Source organism: Mus pahari, chromosome 3 (genome assembly GCF_900095145.1).
Source record: "Mus pahari chromosome 3, PAHARI_EIJ_v1.1, whole genome shotgun sequence".
NCBI lineage: Eukaryota > Metazoa > Chordata > Mammalia > Rodentia > Muridae > Mus > Mus pahari.
In genome coordinates, this window is record NC_034592.1 from 103,225,854 (window position 1) to 103,246,008 (window position 20,155).

General features: G+C 52.9%; 1 protein-coding gene across 3 annotated transcripts; it reads left to right on the top strand.

Annotated features, from left to right (window-relative positions):
- The first annotated feature begins 398 nt into the window (after window positions 1-398).
- Tyro3 (TYRO3 protein tyrosine kinase) lies at window positions 399-18,548 on the top strand. 3 transcript variants are annotated; one of them, XM_029536439.1, is made up of 19 exons: window positions 399-419; window positions 2,562-2,745; window positions 3,117-3,217; window positions 4,117-4,287; window positions 5,623-5,709; window positions 6,499-6,614; window positions 8,028-8,205; window positions 9,031-9,176; window positions 9,692-9,836; window positions 10,160-10,289; window positions 10,371-10,471; window positions 10,732-10,827; window positions 11,114-11,194; window positions 11,821-11,913; window positions 12,285-12,406; window positions 12,761-12,912; window positions 13,060-13,219; window positions 13,420-13,556; window positions 17,091-18,526. In XM_029536439.1, the coding sequence occupies exons 2-19, from the start codon at window positions 2,573-2,575 to the stop codon at window positions 17,479-17,481; spliced, it is 2,580 nt and encodes an 859-aa protein (XP_029392299.1). In that variant the 5' UTR covers window positions 399-419; window positions 2,562-2,572; the 3' UTR covers window positions 17,482-18,526. The 3 variants fall into 3 exon arrangements, with proteins under 3 accessions (XP_029392299.1, XP_021048806.1, XP_029392298.1); XM_021193147.1 differs by lacking the exon at window positions 399-419 and adding an exon at window positions 552-927 and having other exon boundaries at window positions 12,803-12,912; window positions 17,091-18,548; XM_029536438.1 differs by lacking the exon at window positions 399-419 and adding an exon at window positions 787-927.
- Window positions 18,549-20,155: the final 1,607 nt, after the last annotated feature.

Here is a 20,155-nt window from a genome sequence, read left to right on the forward strand (position 1 = left end):
GCAGAATGGTCTTTCGATAGGAGAATACTTGGCGATTAAAGGTAGGCTACAAAGAACGAAAAAGAAAAAAAAAAAAAAAACTGGGTGAAAAGCTCAACGAAAGAGGTACAGGGATGCTAGCAGCTTCTCGGGGAGCTGTCCCAGCCGTCTTGGGGACACATGAGGGTTGCTGCATCTAGTAGGTGCTTTGTGTTCTGAGAGGGCTGTGCAGGAGCCTGAGGTCAGGATTTAGAACAGTGTTGGGGTGTGGCAGGAGCTTCCAAGCGGGGTTCTGAGGAGAGGATCGGGGTGCCCCGCTGGAGACTGGAAAGTATTTGGGGAAGGAGGGGCGTGGCCGGGTGCCTGCCCAGGGAGCGAGGCAGGTCCTCGGCAGCGGCAGCGGAGTGGCCGGGGCGCGGGTCCCGTTGCGCCGTCTGGAGGTGGGCGGGAGGTCGGGCGGTAAGGGCCGAGGTTAGCTCTCGGCTGTCGCCACCGGGGCTGAGCGGGGGGGGGGGGGGGGGCCCGGGCCCCGGGGGGGGGGGGGGGGGGGGGGGGGGCGGCACGAGCTCCGCGGAGGGCGGGCGGGCCGGGAGGAGGCGGCGGCTCGCAGAAGAACATGAATCAGCGGCGGCGGCGGCGGCGGCGGCGGCTGTGGAAGGAGCGCGGTGGCCCAGCCGCAGCCCCGGGGACTCCTCGCTGCTGACGGCGGTGGCCGCGGCTCTAGGCGGCCGCGGGTCCGGGACGCCCCGGCCGAGCGCCGCCCCCCGCCCCTCCCGCGGGCCTCCCGCCCCTCCTCCGCCGCCCTCCTCTCGGCGCTCGCGGGCCGGGCCCGGCATGGTGCGGCGTCGCCGCCGATGGCGCTGAGGCGGAGCATGGGGCGGCCGGGGCTCCGGCCGCTGCTGCTGGCGGGTCTGGCTTCTCTGCTGCTCCCCGGGTCCGCGGCCGCAGGTAGGGGTGGCCCGGGAGGCGGCGGGAAGCGGGGGGCTGCTGAGCGGCACGACTGAGGGGCGCAGCCCGGGGACGGCAGCGGGCGAGACCCGGGCCTGGGCCGGCCAGAGGTTGGGGTCGGTGGCCGGGGTTGGAAGGCCGAGGCTAGGACGCAGCGGGTGTTGGCTGCCAGACCTCCGGCCGCGGCCCCCGCCCCCAACTTTCTCGCGCCCGGGGCTGGCTGGGTGCAAAGGAAGGGAGTGGGGGGTGTGGGCAGCCGGGGGTGCTTAGGACTGTGTTTTCCCGCCTCTATGTTCCTAGTTGTTTGCTCCCTTTCCCCCAGTCCTGAGGACCCATTCTGCCTTCCGCACACCCCCCGAGGTCCCACTTTGAAACTACAGGGTCTGGGTTTGAGCACCCAGGGTTGAGAAGGTGCTGGATTCTAAAATACCTCTGCCCGTACTCTAGTTCCTGGGGCCCTTGGCGCTCCCGGAAACCCGAATGTTGAGTAGCTTGGGTTGGGTGAAGGTTACTGCTTTAAGCTGCTACACGGCCACTGAGGCATTTCCCCGAGGCAGGAGGGCAGCACCTTTGTCCGCAAGTTCACACTGCACACATCTGGGTGCAGAACGGGTGTGAAGCTATGTCTCCTTGTCCTGTGAGGGAGAGTGGAAAGGATAGAGACAGGGGCCCCCTGGCAGCAGCCATACAGCAAGCATTTCTTAAAAACTGAGTTCTTTGCCACATTAGCCTCTCAGGGAAGGGAAGATAAAGAGTGGAAAGTATGTGCAAGCTTCGAGGTGCGTATCTGATGTTCAGAGAGCCCAGGAATTTACCTAGGGTTACACAGTAAAGAGCAGAAAGAACAGGTCTGGATTTCTTTTATGCAGATTCTTCACCTGTCCATCTGTTTAAAAACATGCCAGGAGGGTGTGTGTGTGGGCGTGTGTTTATGTGTGTCCACCCTTGCCTGAGGAGGGTAAGATTCTAATAAGTGGGCCCTATTGATGCCACAGTAGCTCCAGGGTCTTGGGGCTTCTGCTTAGGGCCCCACCCCTCCCTTCTACCTCCCGTCTTCCTAGCACCCGCCCCAGCACACATTCAGGTATTAATAGAGCAGGCGGCTGCCAGGAAGGCTGCCATGTGTTTGATCTGACGTGGTTTTGTAGCCATATGTTCTCCACTTCAGGGGAGCACTCCCTCCTTCCTCTCCTCAGCCTCCCTTCATTTTACAGGGTGGAGTCAGGGATACTGGCAGCAGCTCGTGGGCTTGACTGACACTCTGGGCAGAGAGCTTGGCAGCCTGTTGCACTGGTTGGGTAGAGCAGTCATGCCCAGGACAGTGCCTGCTCAGGGAGGTTCAGCTAGGTTTGCCTTCTGGTGATTGGGCAACAGGGAGCTATGGGGAAGAAGTCTTTGGTGCTAATGGAACTGGGTGATACCAGGAAACTAGAAGTCTTGTCATACCCAGTCTCCCAGCCTGGGTTCAGGCCACCATCCTTCCCACAGAATGCTGCCTCTTGCTTCCTTGGCACTGTCTGAGAATGAATCTTCCAGCACAGACAACTGCTTTCCAGAAGAGAATGAAGGGGAGATGTTCCCAGAGGCGAGGGCTATTTCAGTCGTACGGACACATCCCCTTTCCCATCCTTCAGGCCTGAAGCTCATGGGCGCCCCAGTGAAGATGACAGTGTCTCAGGGACAGCCAGTGAAGCTCAACTGCAGTGTGGAGGGGATGGAAGACCCTGACATCCACTGGATGAAGGATGGCACCGTGGTGCAGAATGCAAGCCAGGTGTCCATCTCAATCAGCGAGCACAGCTGGATTGGCTTACTCAGGTGCAGGACTGTCTGGGAGGGAGTGGGAGGACAGCTGAGGGACAGACAGCCTGTGCCCTGAGAACTGAGGCTTTGCTCATGTCTAGAGGTCTGTGGTATTAAAATTTGGCAAACTGTGAAACCCTCTAGAAAATGGCCATGTTAAACCCATTAAGTCTGCTCAGTGGAGTTGCCCCTCTTTTTTTTTTTTTTTTTTTTTTCAGACAGGGTCTCACTATGTAGCATTGATTGGCTTCTAGCTCACCCTCTCTTTGTATAGACAAGTCTAGTCTCAAACTCACATTCCATTTGTCTCAGCCTCAAGGGTGCTGGGATTAAAGGATCTGGCTCTCTTGACTCTGAAAAGTAAGCCTGATGTCCTGTTTTCACAGCCTAAAGTCAGTGGAGCGGTCTGATGCTGGCCTGTACTGGTGCCAGGTGAAGGATGGGGAGGAAACCAAGATCTCTCAGTCAGTATGGCTCACAGTTGAAGGTGAGGAGGCACAACTAGCTGTGTGGGCCATTGGGCTTGGAGCTAAGACCTATAACTCTGCAGAAGAGAGCTTAGTGTAAGCTGGACTGCCCTACTGCCTTCTGTGGCCTAGGCCAGTGGCTCTCAACCTTCCTAACGCTGCGACCCTTTAATACAGTTCCTCATGTTGTGGTGACCCCCAACCATAAAATTATTTTTGTTGCTACTTCATAACTGTAAGTTTGCTATCATTATGAGCTGTAACGCAAATATTTTTGGAGATAGAAGTTTGCCAAAGGGGTTGAGAACCACATCAGCAGGCACATAAAGACCTAGGAACCCTACCTGCTGGAGTCTGGATGTTAAAGAACCACGGAGGCCACTAGGACCCACAGTTTTTGACGTTCAGTCTGTTTCAGCCTTCTGTCAAGCGTTCATCAGAAGCGGGACCTTGTTCTGCCAAGGGGACCAACCAAAGAGGGGAGGGTGTGGGGGAGGGGAAGGAGGCTCGGCAGCTGCAGGAGCTCAGCGCTGTGCAGCCCTGGAAAACAAAGTGACTAAGAAAGTAACAAAGAGCCCCGAACAGGAGCTGGGGCCTGCCAGCAGAACTCTGCTAAAGCTCCGCCCCCTCCCCCTCCCAGGGTGCTCCTCTCCCACCTCCCCACCCCAGCCTCTCCCGTACTCTGAGTCGAGCTGTCAGAGCTGGTCTGGGAAGGGACTGTGGGGGCTGGCAGCAAAGTCTGCCTTGCTTAAGGGGGCAGCAGAAAAGGAAGATGAGGAAAACGAAGCCCCACTCCACCCGCTTACTGATGCCGCTTTGCAGCTGACCCAATCATAAGGGTCCTGTGGGGACTGCCCAGTTACAGAGAACTATAGCTAAGAGGTGGCAAGGCTAACTCCCCCTCACTTTTTCTCCCTAGGTGTGCCATTCTTCACAGTGGAACCAAAAGATCTGGCGGTGCCACCCAATGCCCCTTTTCAGCTGTCTTGTGAGGCTGTGGGTCCTCCAGAACCCGTAACCATTTTCTGGTGGAGAGGACCCACTAAGGTTGGGGGACCTGCTCCCTCTCCCTCTGTTTTAAATGTGACAGGTGAGCAGACTCAGGAGGGGGCTTTGAGCCAAGAGTGAGCGGGGGGGGGGGTCAGTGCCTGGGGGGAGCACTATAGAGTTGGGATCTGCATAAGTCCGTGGTCGTTTGAGTGTCCAGAGCAAATGCCAGCGTCAGGGTGGTTCGCTAAGTTCATTAGTGGGGTGTGCTGTACTGGCTAGGTGTGTTGATTAGGTGTGATCCTGCTGTGTGGTTAGAGAGGGTGCTGGGGCCTCCTTTCCTCACCCACAACAGTCTGGTCCTTGCACAGCTGGCCATGAGAGAGGAATTATAGGAGATCAGGGACACCCATCCTCCCCCCTCCCCAGGGAAGGAGCCAGAAACCAGCCCACGCATTGCTAGGGAGGAGTGTCTGGCAAACTGAGAGCAGACGGGCTCAGGCTATAGAAAGGGAAATGGGGGAAGGTAAAGGGGAGCTGGAGACCAGCACAGAGATACAGGGCCTCCTCACCTGATGGGCCTTTCTAGGAAATTTCCTAAATAACCGGATCTGTTTATATCCTCTACAGTTAGACCCCGGGCAGCCACACTGCACATTCTCCTAGGCTTCCCCAAGAACCTGAGCATATCCGTCACATGTTTGTGAGATTTGCTCATCTGTGAAACTAAGTGTACTGTTTCCAGATGAGTCTGAGCAGGAAAGGGAAGTCCCCGGGGATTTGCATCTTGATAGAGGTACTGTAGGACCTGCCGGTGCCAAGGCAGGATCTGCTCAGAGAGGAGGAGGCTGGTTCCCAGCTTCCAGCTTCCCTCCACAAGTGCGTGGTTAGGACCCTTGGGCAGTCAGCCCTGTAATAATCAGCACTCAGTGGAACTCCTGCTGCACGTACCACACTGTGCCGGGCACCATGGGGAGTGGAAGGAAAACAAAGACTTGAGGATGGTTGGGTAGACAAGACACAGACACGAGGGGCTGAGTCTTCCAAGGCTGAGCCTCCAGATTCGACAGTGACAGGGCAGAGAACAAAAGGGCTCTGGTGTGCACAATCAAGGAGTTGCCAGAAAAGGGAGGTGCCCTGTGCTGCTTGTGGGAGATGGGATTAAGGTGGGAGGCACAGTTATAACATTCCTCCAAGCTCTCGCTGTGGACAGTGCACATTAAATCTGTTTCTTTAAAATTCTCCCATTCATCAGATGGGGAAACCGCACCGTCCAAGCCTGTTAGACTGCACCATACCCCACTGTCCAACCCTTTCCTTTGGCTAGAGGGGCTTCTAAGATGCTCTGGCAAGAGCCTGAATTGAAGTCCCTTCTTCCTAAACTCAGAGTCAGTGGGAGTTGCTGCTTAGGGGACTGACTAAGGTTTTCTGGCCCCAGGAGTGACCCAGCGTACAGAGTTTTCTTGTGAAGCTCACAACATAAAAGGCCTGGCCACTTCCCGACCAGCCATTGTTCGCCTTCAAGGTAGGGGGACACAGGCTAGGGTGGGAGGGGATGGGGGTGTTGGGAAAGGACAGGGGCAGCCTCAGCCAACTGTCTAGCAGTGGAATTGGCTGGCTTTCCAGCCCGCTGCAGCTCTGCAGGAATCTCCAGGTGAGGAGTCATTGGCATAGCTCCCGTTCCTAGTGGGAACACCTGAGACCCTGCCACTGCTGAGACAGGAATAGAATCCTGACGTCACAGCAGATTTCCCATCACGAAGCAGAGTCCCTGGGAGGGCGGGAAGGAAGGAGCCAGCAGGAGATGGTCAAGGCTTTTATTCAACCTTGTTTCTGTCTTCTATAGAAGGAATGGGGGTGAGGGCAGCAGCCTGGCAGATGACAGAGGGTATCCAAAGTGTTGGTGCAGAGGAGGAGGGAGGGAGGGAGGGAGGGAGGGAGAGAAGGAAGGAGGAGAGGAGCCAGTATGCAAAGGCATTTATCTGTGGAAGCCTGGCAGTTGCCTGTTACTCCTTTTGTAGTCCCAGAACACCCCTCCCCTCCCTCTTATTCTTTGGTCCAGGCCCTTTATTTGGGTAGCCAGCCTCTGCCCACAGCCTAGGCCCTTTCCCAGGTATGAACAACAGTGTCCTACCGGCGGCTGGTTTATCCACCCCTATGCCTTGGGTGAGCTGATCAGTGATTTTTAGAATCAGTGATCTTTAGGAGGTGCTCCAGGCCTTAGGAGGAAATCAAGCCTTGACTCCCATGCCTCCCTCCCCTCCTCCTCCCCTCATATTTTCACTCGGTGCTGACACTAAGTCCCTATCCACAGCACCGCCTGCAGCTCCTTTCAACACCACAGTAACAACGATCTCCAGCTACAATGCCAGTGTGGCCTGGGTGCCAGGTGCTGACGGCCTAGCTCTGCTGCATTCCTGTACTGTACAGGTAGGCTGAGCTGAGCACAGCAGGCTCTGGCTGACTGACTGTGCTGGGTTTGGCTGCACTTTGTAATAGTGTTGTCGCACTTACTAGGCCTGCTTGGGAATCTGGGCCTGCAGAACTCTTCAGATGCTTCTCCACCATAGGAGGAGCCCAGGCTACTGTCTGCTCTGTCCTTTACTTCAGTAGCAGACGCTGCAGACAGGCTTCAGGCCTGTGCCTTCTTTATGCTAGACAACGGATCAGAGCGGGCTTGGGTGTCTGGAAGAGTATTTTCCTTCTTGCAGTTCCCTCCTTTCAGTGTTAAGAATCAAACCCAGGCCTGTCACATACTAGTCAAACCCTGTACCAGCACGAAGATCAAAGAGTTTTTCTTTTTAACATAGCTGGTATTCCTCCCTCTCACATTCTGCCACTGCCCCTAAAGAGAACAAGAGGAAGAGAAAGGCTAACAAACCCTGGCGAAGTTTGCTTGTTTGTTTGTTTATTTTTCTGTGCTGGGAATAGACCCAGGGCTTTGCACATGCTAAGCAAACATTCTGTGCCTATGTATTCCAGTCCTTTAGTAAGAATCTTTGAAAGTCTTCTAATCATGTCACCTAGACAGGATGGGCCATCTCCTGGCTTCACCCTGGCCACAGCCCTTTGTCCCAAGGGCAGAGTCTTCAGTGCTAAGGGACAAGTTTACCTGGTTCATCCCTACTGCCACATAAAACTGTACACTCAGAATGTCTTGCCCTGGCTGCTGAAATGTAACCTGAGACGGTGACTTTCAGTGCTCTCTGCCCCCCATTCTTCTCACTCTGAGGCAGAGAGTAAACAGGGATGTCAGATACTCTGGAACAGTCAAGCACTAAGTATAAACAGGCAAGCAGAGTTTTCTGGAGTTGCTGAGCCATCAAGAAAGTGATGCTATCCTGGCATAGTGGTGCACGCTTTTAATCCCAGCACTCGGGAGACAGGGAGACAAATCTCTGAGTTCGAGGCCAGCCTGGTCTACAGACTGAGTTCCAGGACAGCCAAAGCTACACAGTGAGATCCTGTCTCAAAAACAACCAAAGGGATACCTACTTGTCTTGACCCCCTGTTCCTTGCTGGGTATTGAACTCAGTGCCTTGCCCATGAACAGTCTACCACTGAGCTTGCACTCAGTCTCAGAGGACGTAGGACTTCTCTAGGTCATTCCAAGGAAAGAATAGTATCTGCGAAATACAGAGGGTGAGTGAACCTGGCATGGTCTTGGGGTGGAGATAAGTTGGGGCAGGTGTTTGCTGACAGGCTTAGAGGAAACATTTATTCAAGCACCCATGTATTACCTATCCTGTCTTCCATCTTATCTCAGAGACCTGACTCCTTATCTGATCTCAGTGGGTTTGTCCTTTTTTGGTTTGTTTTTTGTTTTTGTTTTGTTTTCTGAAGGTGGCACATGCCCCAGGAGAATGGGAGGCCCTTGCTGTTGTGGTTCCTGTGCCACCTTTTACCTGCCTGCTTCGGAACTTGGCCCCTGCCACCAACTACAGCCTTAGGGTGCGCTGTGCCAACGCCTTGGGCCCTTCTCCCTATGGCGACTGGGTGCCCTTTCAGACAAAGGGCCTAGGTAAGGAACTCAGCAGGAGGGGCAGGGCTGGAGAGGAAAGGCATCACTCATTCAGGGAGCGCTTATTGAGCACCTACTGCATGCTACTGCATACCACCTTGTTTCTAGTTCTTATAGGAGGAGCAGATAGATAAGCAAACTGGAAAAGACAGGAGAGTACAAGAATACTTCAGGGTGTCCAGGCGGAACCCACTAAAGTGGGCTAGAATACAGCTCATTGGTTGATTCCTTGGCTAGAGGTTCAATCTCCAATACCCCTGAAAAAGGGAAGACCCTGCTGGGGTGGCCACCCTTCTGACATTGTGACCAAGATTATCTATAAAGCTCAGGCTGGAGAACCACAGAATTTAGTTAAAAAAGAAAACTCCTGTTTTAAATAAGTGTATGAATTTGTTCATTCATAAGGCTCCTGGGCTCTGGGTTGGAAAGGCCTGGGTGACAGAGGCATGAGTAAGGCCTGCAGGATAAAAAGAAGCCATATAAATATTTTGTGGGAAAGTGCAGCAAGGTAAGGACACAGCGAGTCAAAAGAACACTGCCCAGGAATCAGATTGTCGATTGTCGTTCGCTGTTTGTTAAACGAGGCTGGGTGGGGGAAGGGCAAAGCAGTACCAGGGTGATGAAGAGTCATCTATAGAGATGTGGGGGCTGGGCCGCTTCTGTCCTGCCCAGGCTTCCCTCCCCAACACAGGGGGTGTTGGCATTTGCAGCTGGGAGGCAGCCCTCCCGTCCTCTGCTCTCGGAGCTCCTCAGCTCTTGGTTTGTGTGGGGTAATGATGGTAGGGAAGGCAGGGACTCCTGAGAGCTTTCTTTCTTTGGGTTCAGCGCCAGCCAGAGCTCCTCAGAATCTCCATGCCATTCGTACCGACTCAGGCCTTATCCTGGAATGGGAAGAAGTGATCCCTGAGGACCCTGGGGAAGGCCCCCTAGGACCTTATAAGTTGTCCTGGGTCCAAGAAAATGGAACCCAGGTAAGAGAGACAGCAGTCCCTTCTGCTCCCCTTCTGTGCTGGGGAGTCTGCCCTGTACTTCTGAAGCTGTAAAGCTTCTGGAGGGTCTGGGGCTCCCACAGGCAGCCCCGGGGATACCCTCCACCCCCTGGCTGGGCTAGCGCCCTGTCTCATTGGTTTATCTCTCCTCTGGGATAGCCCTGTGGCCACTTTGTATGCAAATCAGGAAGCCTAGCCCTGCCCCTGCAAGGATTGGGGGCAGCAGGGGACACAGATAAGGCTTTGTCTCCAGTCCCAGCTCTACTTCCTGTCATCCCCTTGTAGCGGTGAGAATTGTTTGTGTTTCAGAGAGGCCTCTCCCCTTCAGTACAGGGCAGGAAGGTGGTGACTCCCAGGGGATTGTGTTCGGTAGCCCCTAACACTCACTGCGCCCCTAAGGTTCCCTAATTCCTTAGCTGAACTTTCTTCTGCCCTCCCAGCCCAGCTGGAGGCTTCCCCAGGCCCAGTGTGAGAGCGGGGCTTTTTCCTGGTTACAGGATGAGCTGATGGTGGAAGGGACCAGGGCCAATCTGACTGACTGGGATCCCCAGAAGGACCTGATTTTGCGTGTGTGTGCCTCCAATGCAATTGGTGATGGGCCCTGGAGTCAGCCGCTGGTGGTGTCTTCTCATGACCATGCAGGTAAGGCATGCATGGCAGGCATAGGGTGCAAGGCTTCACACACATACACACACACACACACACACACACACACACACACACACACATTGGTGTTTCTGTCTTGGTTTTCCTCCCTTTGTTTTGGTCACACTGCAGGTGACAGCAGTGAGAGCCTGTCACTGCTCAGGGACATACGCTTGGATCTTTGAGGTCTTTTTGATTTGACACCCTGCTTAGTGTAGGGAATCTTTTGGTCAGGCTAGGTGAGGTGGCCACCCTAGGACAGTTCTAACAGGACATTTTGGTGTCAGCCTGCCTCCTGACATCAACTTTCCCTCTCCCAGGGAGGCAGGGCCCTCCCCACAGCCGCACATCCTGGGTGCCTGTGGTCCTGGGCGTGCTCACCGCCCTGATCACAGCTGCTGCCCTGGCCCTCATCCTGCTTCGGAAGAGACGCAAGGAGACGCGGTTCGGGTAAGGAAGTGGGACGGCGGCCAGTGACGGAGGTGGTAACAGAGGGCCTTGTAACTTACCTGAGGCTGGGTTTCTCTCTAGGCAAGCCTTTGACAGTGTCATGGCCCGAGGGGAGCCAGCTGTACACTTCCGGGCAGCCCGATCTTTCAATCGAGAAAGGCCTGAACGCATTGAGGCCACATGTGAGTGCTGGAGCGTCACAGAAGGGAAAAGACAGGCTATCTTGTGTTCCTACCTTTTACCAACTCACTTATCCAGCTAAAGTGCCTGAACCTAGATAAGTCCCAGAGTAATGAAAAGGAACACCCTAAATTGCTTGGCGGGGCTTATCACCACAATGTGGGAGATCCAGGCTCTGCTGAGGGCAGAAAGCTGGGTGGAGCTGTAGGCTGGAGTGTGGGTTTGACTGCAGCCCCACTTCCCTTTCACCTCCTCCCTGCAGTGGACAGCCTGGGCATCAGCGAGGAGTTGAAGGAAAAGCTGGAGGATGTCCTCATTCCAGAGCAGCAGTTCACCCTCGGCCGGATGTTGGGCAAAGGTGTGGGGGCTGTGGGGGACCAGCATGAGTTTGCCCTCTCTGCATGGCTTGTTCCAAGTGCTTCCAGGGTGTGAATTTGGGTCAGCTCCTATAAACAAGATATACTTATGGATGCCTGATTTAGGGGTTTTACAATGGATCATGGGTAGAGGCAAGGAGCCATTCCCCACACAGCCTCCTCTAAGAGCCTTAATTGATGATTTTATGACCATATGAAGAGTCACCTGAGAGGGAAGGGTGTGGGGAGCCTGAGGTGTCTCGCCCTGTCCATTGATTTCTTGCTTAGGAGAGTTTGGATCAGTTCGGGAAGCCCAGCTAAAGCAGGAAGATGGCTCCTTCGTGAAAGTAGCAGTGAAGATGCTCAAAGGTGAGTTAGACAATTGTTGCCAGGCAGGGAAGAGGGGTAAAGGGAGCGCCTGATCTGGAGCAGGCGCCACCCTGCCTGAGATTTCCCAAGAAGCTACCCAGCAGTAGCGGGGATGCTGACTGCACCACGTGAATAATTCAGAAGCATAAGCCCACGCAAAGATCCGTGCCCCAGCTTTGCTCCCTGCACTCGGCGGTGACGGTGACGGTGACGGCGTCCTACACGTTCACTGTTCACTCTTGGGTGATTGCAGCTCTGATTGGAGCTCCTGAGCTGCCAAAATCAAGGGGAAGTCTCTGCACTGGGGAGGCTGAGGTAGGGATTGTTACAAGTTTGATGCCAGCCTGGCCAATAGAGTGAGACCTAAAGGAAAAGTTCAAAAACTCAAGCCTGGAGTAGTGATTCCAGTGCTTGTGAGGAGTAAGGCAGAAGGAGCCCAAGCCTGAGACCAGGCTGAACTGCAGAGTGAGCCCTGGACAAGCAAGCAAAGGATGAAAAGGAGAACTGGCAAATGTTAGCAGGCAAAGAGAATGTTAGAAAACCCCAGTCCCTGGCCCCTGTGAAGCCCAGTCCTGGGAGGGTGGCAGGAGTCGTGAGTCCTGTTTCCACGCCTTCCTTTCTCCCAGCTGACATCATTGCCTCAAGCGACATAGAAGAGTTCCTCCGGGAAGCAGCTTGCATGAAGGAGTTTGACCATCCCCACGTGGCCAAGCTTGTTGGTGAGCCCATTTGGAGGAGGCAGATATAGAATAGGGCTAAAAATATGTTCCACCGACGTGAGAGGGCAGCCTGGAGGAGAAAAGATTGGCTACCCAGCGAGCAAGCAGGTAGTTAGTGAGGTCCTGTCTGAAGTCTGGCTGGAAGGAGCTGAGCTTGAAACTGCTCCTGTGGGTGGAGGAGAAACAGAGAAGGTATATACTCAGAGCAAAGGCCAGCAGGCAGGGCAGAGCCCTTCATGAGTAGTCCCTAGGCAGGAGGAACAGTGCCAGGTCTAGAGATGGAAGCCAGCAGGTAGGGAGGGCCTGTGGCAGATACCTAGCTGTCCTTAGGCCTTCACATGCCCAGTTCTTGACTCTCCCTTGTCTCCCAGGGGTGAGCCTCCGGAGCAGGGCTAAAGGTCGTCTCCCCATTCCCATGGTCATCCTGCCCTTCATGAAACACGGAGACTTGCACGCCTTTCTGCTCGCCTCCCGAATTGGGGAGAACCCTTTTGTGAGTGCCTCAGGCGGGGGTGGCCAGGAGGAACTGGGTGGGAGACTGGTGCCTGGAAAAGGGAGAGAACCTGGGGAGAAGAGGTTTATGGGGCAGGACTTAGGGAGCCGATGGGGAGAGAGGGGTCAGAGCCTGACTCCATGAAAACTGGCTTCCTTTTCCCTCTTGAAGCCCTGCTGGGAATTTTAGGGCAGGCAAAGACCTTTAAGGGGAAAAAATTTGATTCTGCAGCTCTTTGTCAGGCTTGCCGCAGCTTCCATAGAAGGTCCTCGGTCCCTATCTCCTTTTCAGAGATTCTTAGGGTAGTTTTTAGGCTTTCTGACCAGAGTATTTCATTCATTATGCCCCGCACAGAGTGGGGAGATTCAACCTGATCTCGCCCTGTCTGCCTACCAGAACCTGCCCCTCCAGACCCTGGTCCGGTTCATGGTGGACATTGCCTGTGGCATGGAGTACCTGAGCTCCCGGAACTTCATCCACCGAGACCTAGCAGCTCGGAATTGCATGTAGGAGTGAATTCTGATGGCCTGTTGGGTGGGAGACAGCTACCGCCTCCTACCTTGGATAGGACCTCCTATGCATGGGGATAGCCTCGCTGTAGTAAGGCTCTGGGCCTGGGGGAGACTGAGTCTGTCTTTCAACACCCCTCTCAGGCTGGCTGAGGACATGACAGTGTGTGTGGCTGATTTTGGACTCTCCCGGAAAATCTATAGCGGGGACTATTATCGGCAGGGCTGTGCCTCCAAATTGCCTGTCAAGTGGCTGGCCCTGGAGAGCTTGGCTGACAACTTGTATACTGTACACAGTGATGTGGTGAGCAGGGTGGCCCAGTGGGGCTTGGTAATGTGAATAGGGTGAGTTAATGTGTGGGTGGATGTGCAGGACCCAAAAAGGATTACCAAAGTTCTGCTCTTTGAGCTTTGTCTAGTGACAAGACCCTTGAATCCCGGGATACGGCTCTGCTTGGCTCAGGAAACCAATAACATTCCCCCTCAACCCTGATTCTATACCAGTGGGCCTTCGGGGTGACCATGTGGGAGATCATGACTCGTGGGCAGACGCCATATGCTGGCATTGAAAATGCTGAGATTTACAACTACCTCATCGGCGGGAACCGCCTGAAGCAGCCTCCGGAGTGCATGGAGGAAGTGTGAGTACCCTGGGTGGTGGGTTAGGGGAGGCGCTTTGGCTCAAGGCTGCTACCAGAGCAGCTCAGAACCTCCACCTGACTTTTGTTTTTCCTTCTTTTGGGCCTTGTAGTTGAGTGTGAGGATTGATCTCTACTCCATAGTACATCTTTTCCCTGAAGCCCCCTGTTTTCTTTCCCTCCTCCCCTCTTCTCCCTCCACCCTCTTTTGTTTTCTGCACGGGCCAATGCTGAGGTAATGTCCCTGGGCAGCTCAGGTTGGCCTCCAGACTCTGGGATGACAGCTGTGGACCATCATGCCTGGCTCTTACCCCATAGCTCATGCCCCTGGCTCTTCCTGTCTGTTGTTTCCAGTCTGTGGGGAGAGACAGGAGCTGTAAAAGGTGGAGGGCAGAGTTGAGCAGCAGCAAGGTTTCCTTGTCACCTTCTGGGAGCCTAGCTAGTCTATAAGCCTGGCTCTAGCACCCTACCTCGTCCCACAGGGCTGCACAGGGCCTCAGGAAGAACAAGCAGCCTGTGACTCTTTCTTAGCCAGGACAAGCTGGGGATGGAGCTGGGCTTCTCCCTTGGTCTCAGCTTTCCCTTGAAGAAGAATCCTGAGATCCTGGGAAGAAGGAAACCAATCCCTTTGTAACCAGCCCAAAGTACTGTGGAGCAGGGCAGGACACTGGCACAGTGTAAACAAACCCCTTTGACAGGGTGACATAATTGTCACTGACCCTGGCTGGGCCCTTTAGGTATTCTCCCAGGCAATCTTCCTCTCACCCTATAAGGAAAAGGCTTATTTTCTCCCTTTTGTGGATGAGGAAATGGGATTAAAGAGGTTAAATAACATGGTCGGGTCACACAGCTATTATGTGAGTGAGTTAGTACTCAAACCTACATCCTTTGGCTTTAGTGTTTATGCTTTGAACCCTGAAATCAACTGTGTTTGGTCTGTTCTAGTATTCCTGCCTGACTCCAGTCAAGACGGAGTAGAGTGGTCCAAGGGAATATATACATGTTCCTTTTGTGATTTGGGGGTTAGGTCTCCAGAGTGTTGCAGCCGTGAGCAAGCAGATGTGGCAGCAGTCTTCTCTGGGCACCAAGAGAAAAACAATTAAATGATTTGTTTACTTATTTATTTATTGTGGTGCTAGGAGTTGAGCTTAGGGACTGTCTGTGAGAAGCAAGCGCTCTGCCACCGAGCCCCTCACTCACACTGCAGAAGGCAGTGTGCATGCAGCAAGCAGCTCTGCCTACCTGTTCTGTAAGCAGAGCCCAGGGCATTGCAGACGTTGAAAGCTCAGATCTCCTTGGGGCTGCACCCGGCCTCAGCCCTCTTCTAGAGCTGCAGAAGCCACGCTCTGAGGAGCTGTAGCGACAGACCCTGGCCGGCTCAGCCTTCTCCCAGACTGGAACTGCTGTTGTCAATGAAGGGTGGGTGGACACTGGCCTCCCACCAGGCAGCCTGGTGGAAGGGCGCCAGTTGGCTTCTAGCACAGCCTTGAGAATTCTGTCCCAGTCTGGCCATATACTCGTGGTTCTGGGCCATTCCCACAGCCTGCCTGGGGTCTGGCATGAGTCTTCTGCCCTTGGAACCCTGATTAGGAAGGCTTTCTTGTAAGACAGTACTTGGGGCTTTTGCCACGGACAAAGGCATTGTTGACTGCACTTTGTTTGAGACCTTCCCCACAAGGGGAGGGTGTGTGTGTGTGTGTGTGTGAAACAGTGAGAGCTTTAAGAGAATTTGTAAGGCTAACGAAGTACAGGTGGGGTATTCTTGGCAGAGAAAATGTAAGCATATATGAGTGGGTGCTGCCTCGTGTGGACTTGGGACAAAAGAGGAAATATACATGTCTGGCCCCTCAGAAGAAAACCCCGAGTCCGGGGTCTGTGATAAGGCAACTCAGCGATAGAATACTTGCTTAATAAAAGCTAGGCCCTAAGTCAAAAAATGAGAAAAACAATCCTGCCTCCAGTCTTTTGTGTAAGACAAAAGTACTTTTATTTTAGTCCCTTCCTGATACTGCTCAGAAGAAAGCTGGGCACTAGCTAGCCCTTGTGGCTTCAAGTTATAGTTCTGTGGCTTTGGGGAACTTGTTTGAGATGATCTCACTTATCTTAGACTGGACTCAAATGAGCTACATATAGCTAAGAGGTACACTAGACTTCAGATCCTCCTGCCGCCATGCCCAAGAGCCAGCGTCCCAGCGGTGCAGCAGCTACGAGATGCTGGGGGACATACCTGGGACTCTGTGTACACTGGGCAAACATCCTACCAACCGACTGCATTCCGGCCTGTGTTTTATTTTCTGAAATAGGGCTTTTCTATGTCCCTTTAGCTGGCCTCATACTCAAACTGTATCTTAAGCCTGCCCCAAACTGGTGCCAGTCCCCTGCCTCCACCTCCTGGGTGCTGAGGTTACAGCTGTGCATACCATGAAGGCCTGCTCTGTCACTTGCTACTTCATTAAGGATTTTTTTTTCTTTTTCACTTTTTAAAAATTAAATTAATATTTATTTTTACTGAACTAGGGTTTTGTTTTGGTTTGGTTTTTTGAGACAGAGTTTCTCTGTGTAGCCCTGGCTGTCCTGGAACTCACTTTGTAGACCAGGCTGGCCTCAGACTCAGAAATCCGCCTGCCTCTGCCTCCCAGGTGCCGGAATTAAAGGTGTGCGCCACCACTGCCCAGCTTGAACTATTATTTTTTTTTTTAAAAGATTTATTTATTTATTATATGTAAGTACACTGTAGCTGTCTTCAGACATTCCAGAAGAGGGTATCAGATCTCGATACGGATGGTTATGAGCCGCCATGTGGTTGCTGGGATTTGAACTCAGGACCTTCGGAAGAGCACTCGGGTGCTCTTACCCACTGAACCATCTCACCGGCCCTATTATTATTATTATTATTATTATTATTATTATTATTATTATTATGGTTTAAGAGCTTTATTATAGAAATGCAGGGAGAAAGAGAGAAGGAGAGAGGAGGGGAGAGGAGAGGAACTATTACTTTTTAAAGATTTATTTTTAAGCTGGGTGATGGTGGCACAGGCCTATAATCTCAGTACTCAGGGGGCAGAGGCAGGTAGTGAAAGCTAAAACACTATTGGAACTGTTAAATGTAGGGCTGGCAAGATGGCTGAGCAGGTAAAGGTGCTTGCTGCCAAGCCAGAAGGCCTAAGTTTGATCCCACAGACCCATGAGGTGGAAGGAGAGAGCCAGTCCCTAAAACTTGTCCTTTGATTTCCAACAAGTGTGCTGAGGTACGTGCATGAGGTCATGAGTGTGTATGCATTTACACACATATCCACATACACTAAATGCATGTAATTTAACCCGACGCGTAGATATCCTTCTACAGTGGTGTTAAAGAATTGTTTTCCCAGCCTGGTAATGGCGCAGGCCTTCAGTCTCAGCACTAGGGAGGCAGAGGCAGGCGGGTCTCTGAGGCCAGCCTGGTGAGGTGAGTTGTTTTCCCATCTCAGCGTCTTAGGATTGGGAGGTCCTCTGCTTTGTGGCTACTATGTCCCCTTATTCTTTTTACCTCAGGTATGATCTCATGTACCAGTGCTGGAGTGCCGACCCAAAGCAGCGCCCAAGCTTCACGTGCCTGCGAATGGAACTGGAGAACATTCTGGGCCACCTATCTGTGCTGTCCACCAGCCAGGACCCCTTGTACATCAACATTGAGAGAGCTGAGCAGCCTACTGAGAGTGGCAGCCCTGAGCTGCACTGTGGAGAGCAGTCCAGCAGCGAGGCAGGGGACGGCAGTGGCGTGGGGGCAGTAGGTGGCATCCCCAGTGACTCTCGGTACATTTTCAGCCCCGGAGGGTTGTCCGAGTCACCAGGGCAGCTGGAGCCACAGCCAGAAAGCCCCCTCAACGAGAACCAGAGGCTGTTGTTGCTGCAGCAAGGGCTACTGCCTCACAGTAGCTGTTAACCCGCAGGCAGAGGAAAGCTGGGGCCCTGGCTCTGCTGGCCGCTGTGCTGCCTGACTAGGCCCAGTCTGATCACAGCCCAGGCAGCAAGGTATGGAGGCTCCTGTGGTAGCCCTCCCAAGCTGTGCTGGCGCCTGGACGGACCAAATTGCCCAATCCCAGTTCTTCCTGCAGCCGCTCTGGCCAGCCTGGCATCAGTTCAGGCCTTGGCTTAGAGGAGGTAAGCCAGAGCCGTTTGCCTGAATGCAGGCAGCTGGCAGGAGAGGAGGGTGGCTATGTTTCCATGGGTACCATGGGTGTGGATGGCAGTAAGGGAGGGTAGCAACAGCCCTGTGGGCCCCTACCCTCCTGGCTGAGCCGCTCCTACTTTACTGCATGCTTGGAGCCGCCTGCAGCCTGGAACTCAGCACTGCCCACCACACTTGAGCTGAAATGCCAGGTTTGCCCCTCTTAAGTCACAAAGAGATGTCCATGTATTGTTCCCTTTTAGGTGACGATTAGGAAGGGATTGGCACACTTGGGTCCCTAAGCCCAATGGCAGGAAATGGTGGGATATTCTCAGGTCTGAATCCTCATCACCTTCCTGATTCCCCTACCCTGCTAAGGCCTGGAACTGGCTGGGGGGCTCTGAGGCGTGCAGAAGGTCAAAGGTTACAGAGATCCAACTTCGAAAGGCAGGGTTTGAGTCTGGCAGGTGGAGGGGTGCTAAGGGGCTGACCCAGGAGTCAGGCATTTCAGGAACCCTCCAAGCTTCTACAGTCTGAGCATGCTACCAAGCCCCCAGATATCCCAAAACTAACAGAGGCCGTTTTGTCTGAGCCCAGTCCTCCCACATGGTGACCCTTAGGTCTACCCTCCTCTCTAAATGGACATCCCCGTTTGTCCCAAGTCTCCAGAGAGACTCCTGACCGCTGATGTGGGTAAGAAAAGGAACCAGGGCTGGGGTCGAGGTGCCACGGACCTCCTGGAATGCACAGGCAGGTTTGTGGGCAGGCTCTTGCTGTTAGGAACATTTCCAAGCTATTAAGTTGCTGTTTCAAAACAAATAAAATTGAAACATAAAGAATCAGAGCTTTGTTTTGTTTTTTACATTACTGATATTGGTTGTTTGGAGTTTTTGTTGTTTTGAGACAGGATCTTAACTAGGTATCCCCAGCTGGTCTGGAACTCACAGAGATGGACCTGTCTTGTCCGGAGTGCTGGGATTAAAGGCACATGCTACCATGCCCAACCCAAGGCTTTGTCTTTTAAATGTTTGCTTTTTTCCCCCTTTGGATCACAAAGCAATGAAGCATCTTTGCACAGAGAAAAGTCTAGGAAAGACCTGCCAAAGCGTAGACAGTTATCTTTACATGATACGATTAAGGAAACCTTTTTCTTCCTGTATCTTACATTTTCTGAGTTAAACCCAGTGGGCTTCTCATAAGCAGATTAGATAGACCCCAGTGATTCTTACCATGTTCAAGATAATATATCATCTTTGTAGACAACTAGGAAGGTGTAGCATGTCTGTAATCCCACCACCCAACAGTAATAACTCCCACTGGACTCTGGGAAGTGCAAACATGTTGACATTTAAGTTGGAGCAGAGGCACTCTACTCCCACTACCAAACATTTCCCTGGGTCCTCATCTCTTCACCCCTGCGGGAGCCTGGGAATCAGTAGTCAAAGAAAGGTGAGCCTTTTGAAGATTAGAAACAGAGTCGTTTCCCAGTATTTCCACCTGCAACCTCGTTTCCGCGTGAGCTCCTGGCTTTCAGCAATAGGAGGCAAGCAGATCATGTCTCTGCTGGGACGGAAACTGGGAGAGGCAGAGCCACAGCCCTGCTGGCTGAGGGCAATGGAATGAGGTAGGCCCCTTCCCGGAGCAAGTGTCCTGAAAAACCTGTTGCTGGTTCTACAGGTCAGGTTCCCACATAGCTAATGAGACTTAACTGCCACGCAAATAGCTTTTCAAACATTTCTTGCTGTATTTAGCTTTAACTGTTTAAATGATTCGTGTGTGCGGGCATGCGTGTGTATGTGTGTTTAACTGAGAGATAACATTGGGAGTTGTTGACCAGAAGTCCCTGCTTCTCAAGTAACCCTTTGTGGGGGAACCTGGCATGTGCTAGATAACTGGCTAGGCTCTTCCAATACAGTGTTCCCAGAAGTAAGAATTTAACCTCCACGGCAGGAGAGAGGCAGGGGATTCTCCCGGAAAACAGATACAAACTGGGAGGTTAGCTGAGTGATCACCTCTTCCCAGTGTTCCTGGGAGCATCTTTTTAAATAGGTAGCTAGTGATTTTTTTTTTTTCTTTCTCTTTTCTTTCTTTTTTAAAGTCTGTTATGTTTAAGCTCAGCCTTGTGAGTTCCAGGACAGCCAGAGCTACACAGAGGAAACCTGACTCAAAAGTTGTGTTGCTACATTTTTTTTTTCTTAATTTCTTTGTTTTGTTTTTGTTTCACTGTGTTGCTCTAGCTGATCTGGAACTCACTATATGCACCAGGCTGACCTCAAACACAAAGACCCGCCTCTGTCTTCCTAACGCTGGGATTAAAAAATCCTGTGCAGCCACATCCAGCCCTGCTTTTTTTTTTTTTTTTTTTCCGAGACAGGGTCTCTCTGTGTAGCCTTGGCTGTCCTGGAACTCACTCTGTAGACCAGGCTGGCCTCGAACTCAGAAATCAGCC

Excerpts from the sequence above, each read along its gene's own strand:
- Tyro3 (XM_029536438.1), top strand. The coding sequence starts at position 834 with ATGGCGCTGAGGCGGAGCATGGGGCGGCCGGGGCTCCGGCCGCTGCTG. Across the intron at positions 12,913-13,059 it reads CTAGCAGCTCGGAATTGCAT|GCTGGCTGAGGACATGACAG; the intron begins GTAGGAGTGAAT and ends CACCCCTCTCAG. Across the intron at positions 13,220-13,419 it reads ATACTGTACACAGTGATGTG|TGGGCCTTCGGGGTGACCAT; the intron begins GTGAGCAGGGTG and ends ATTCTATACCAG.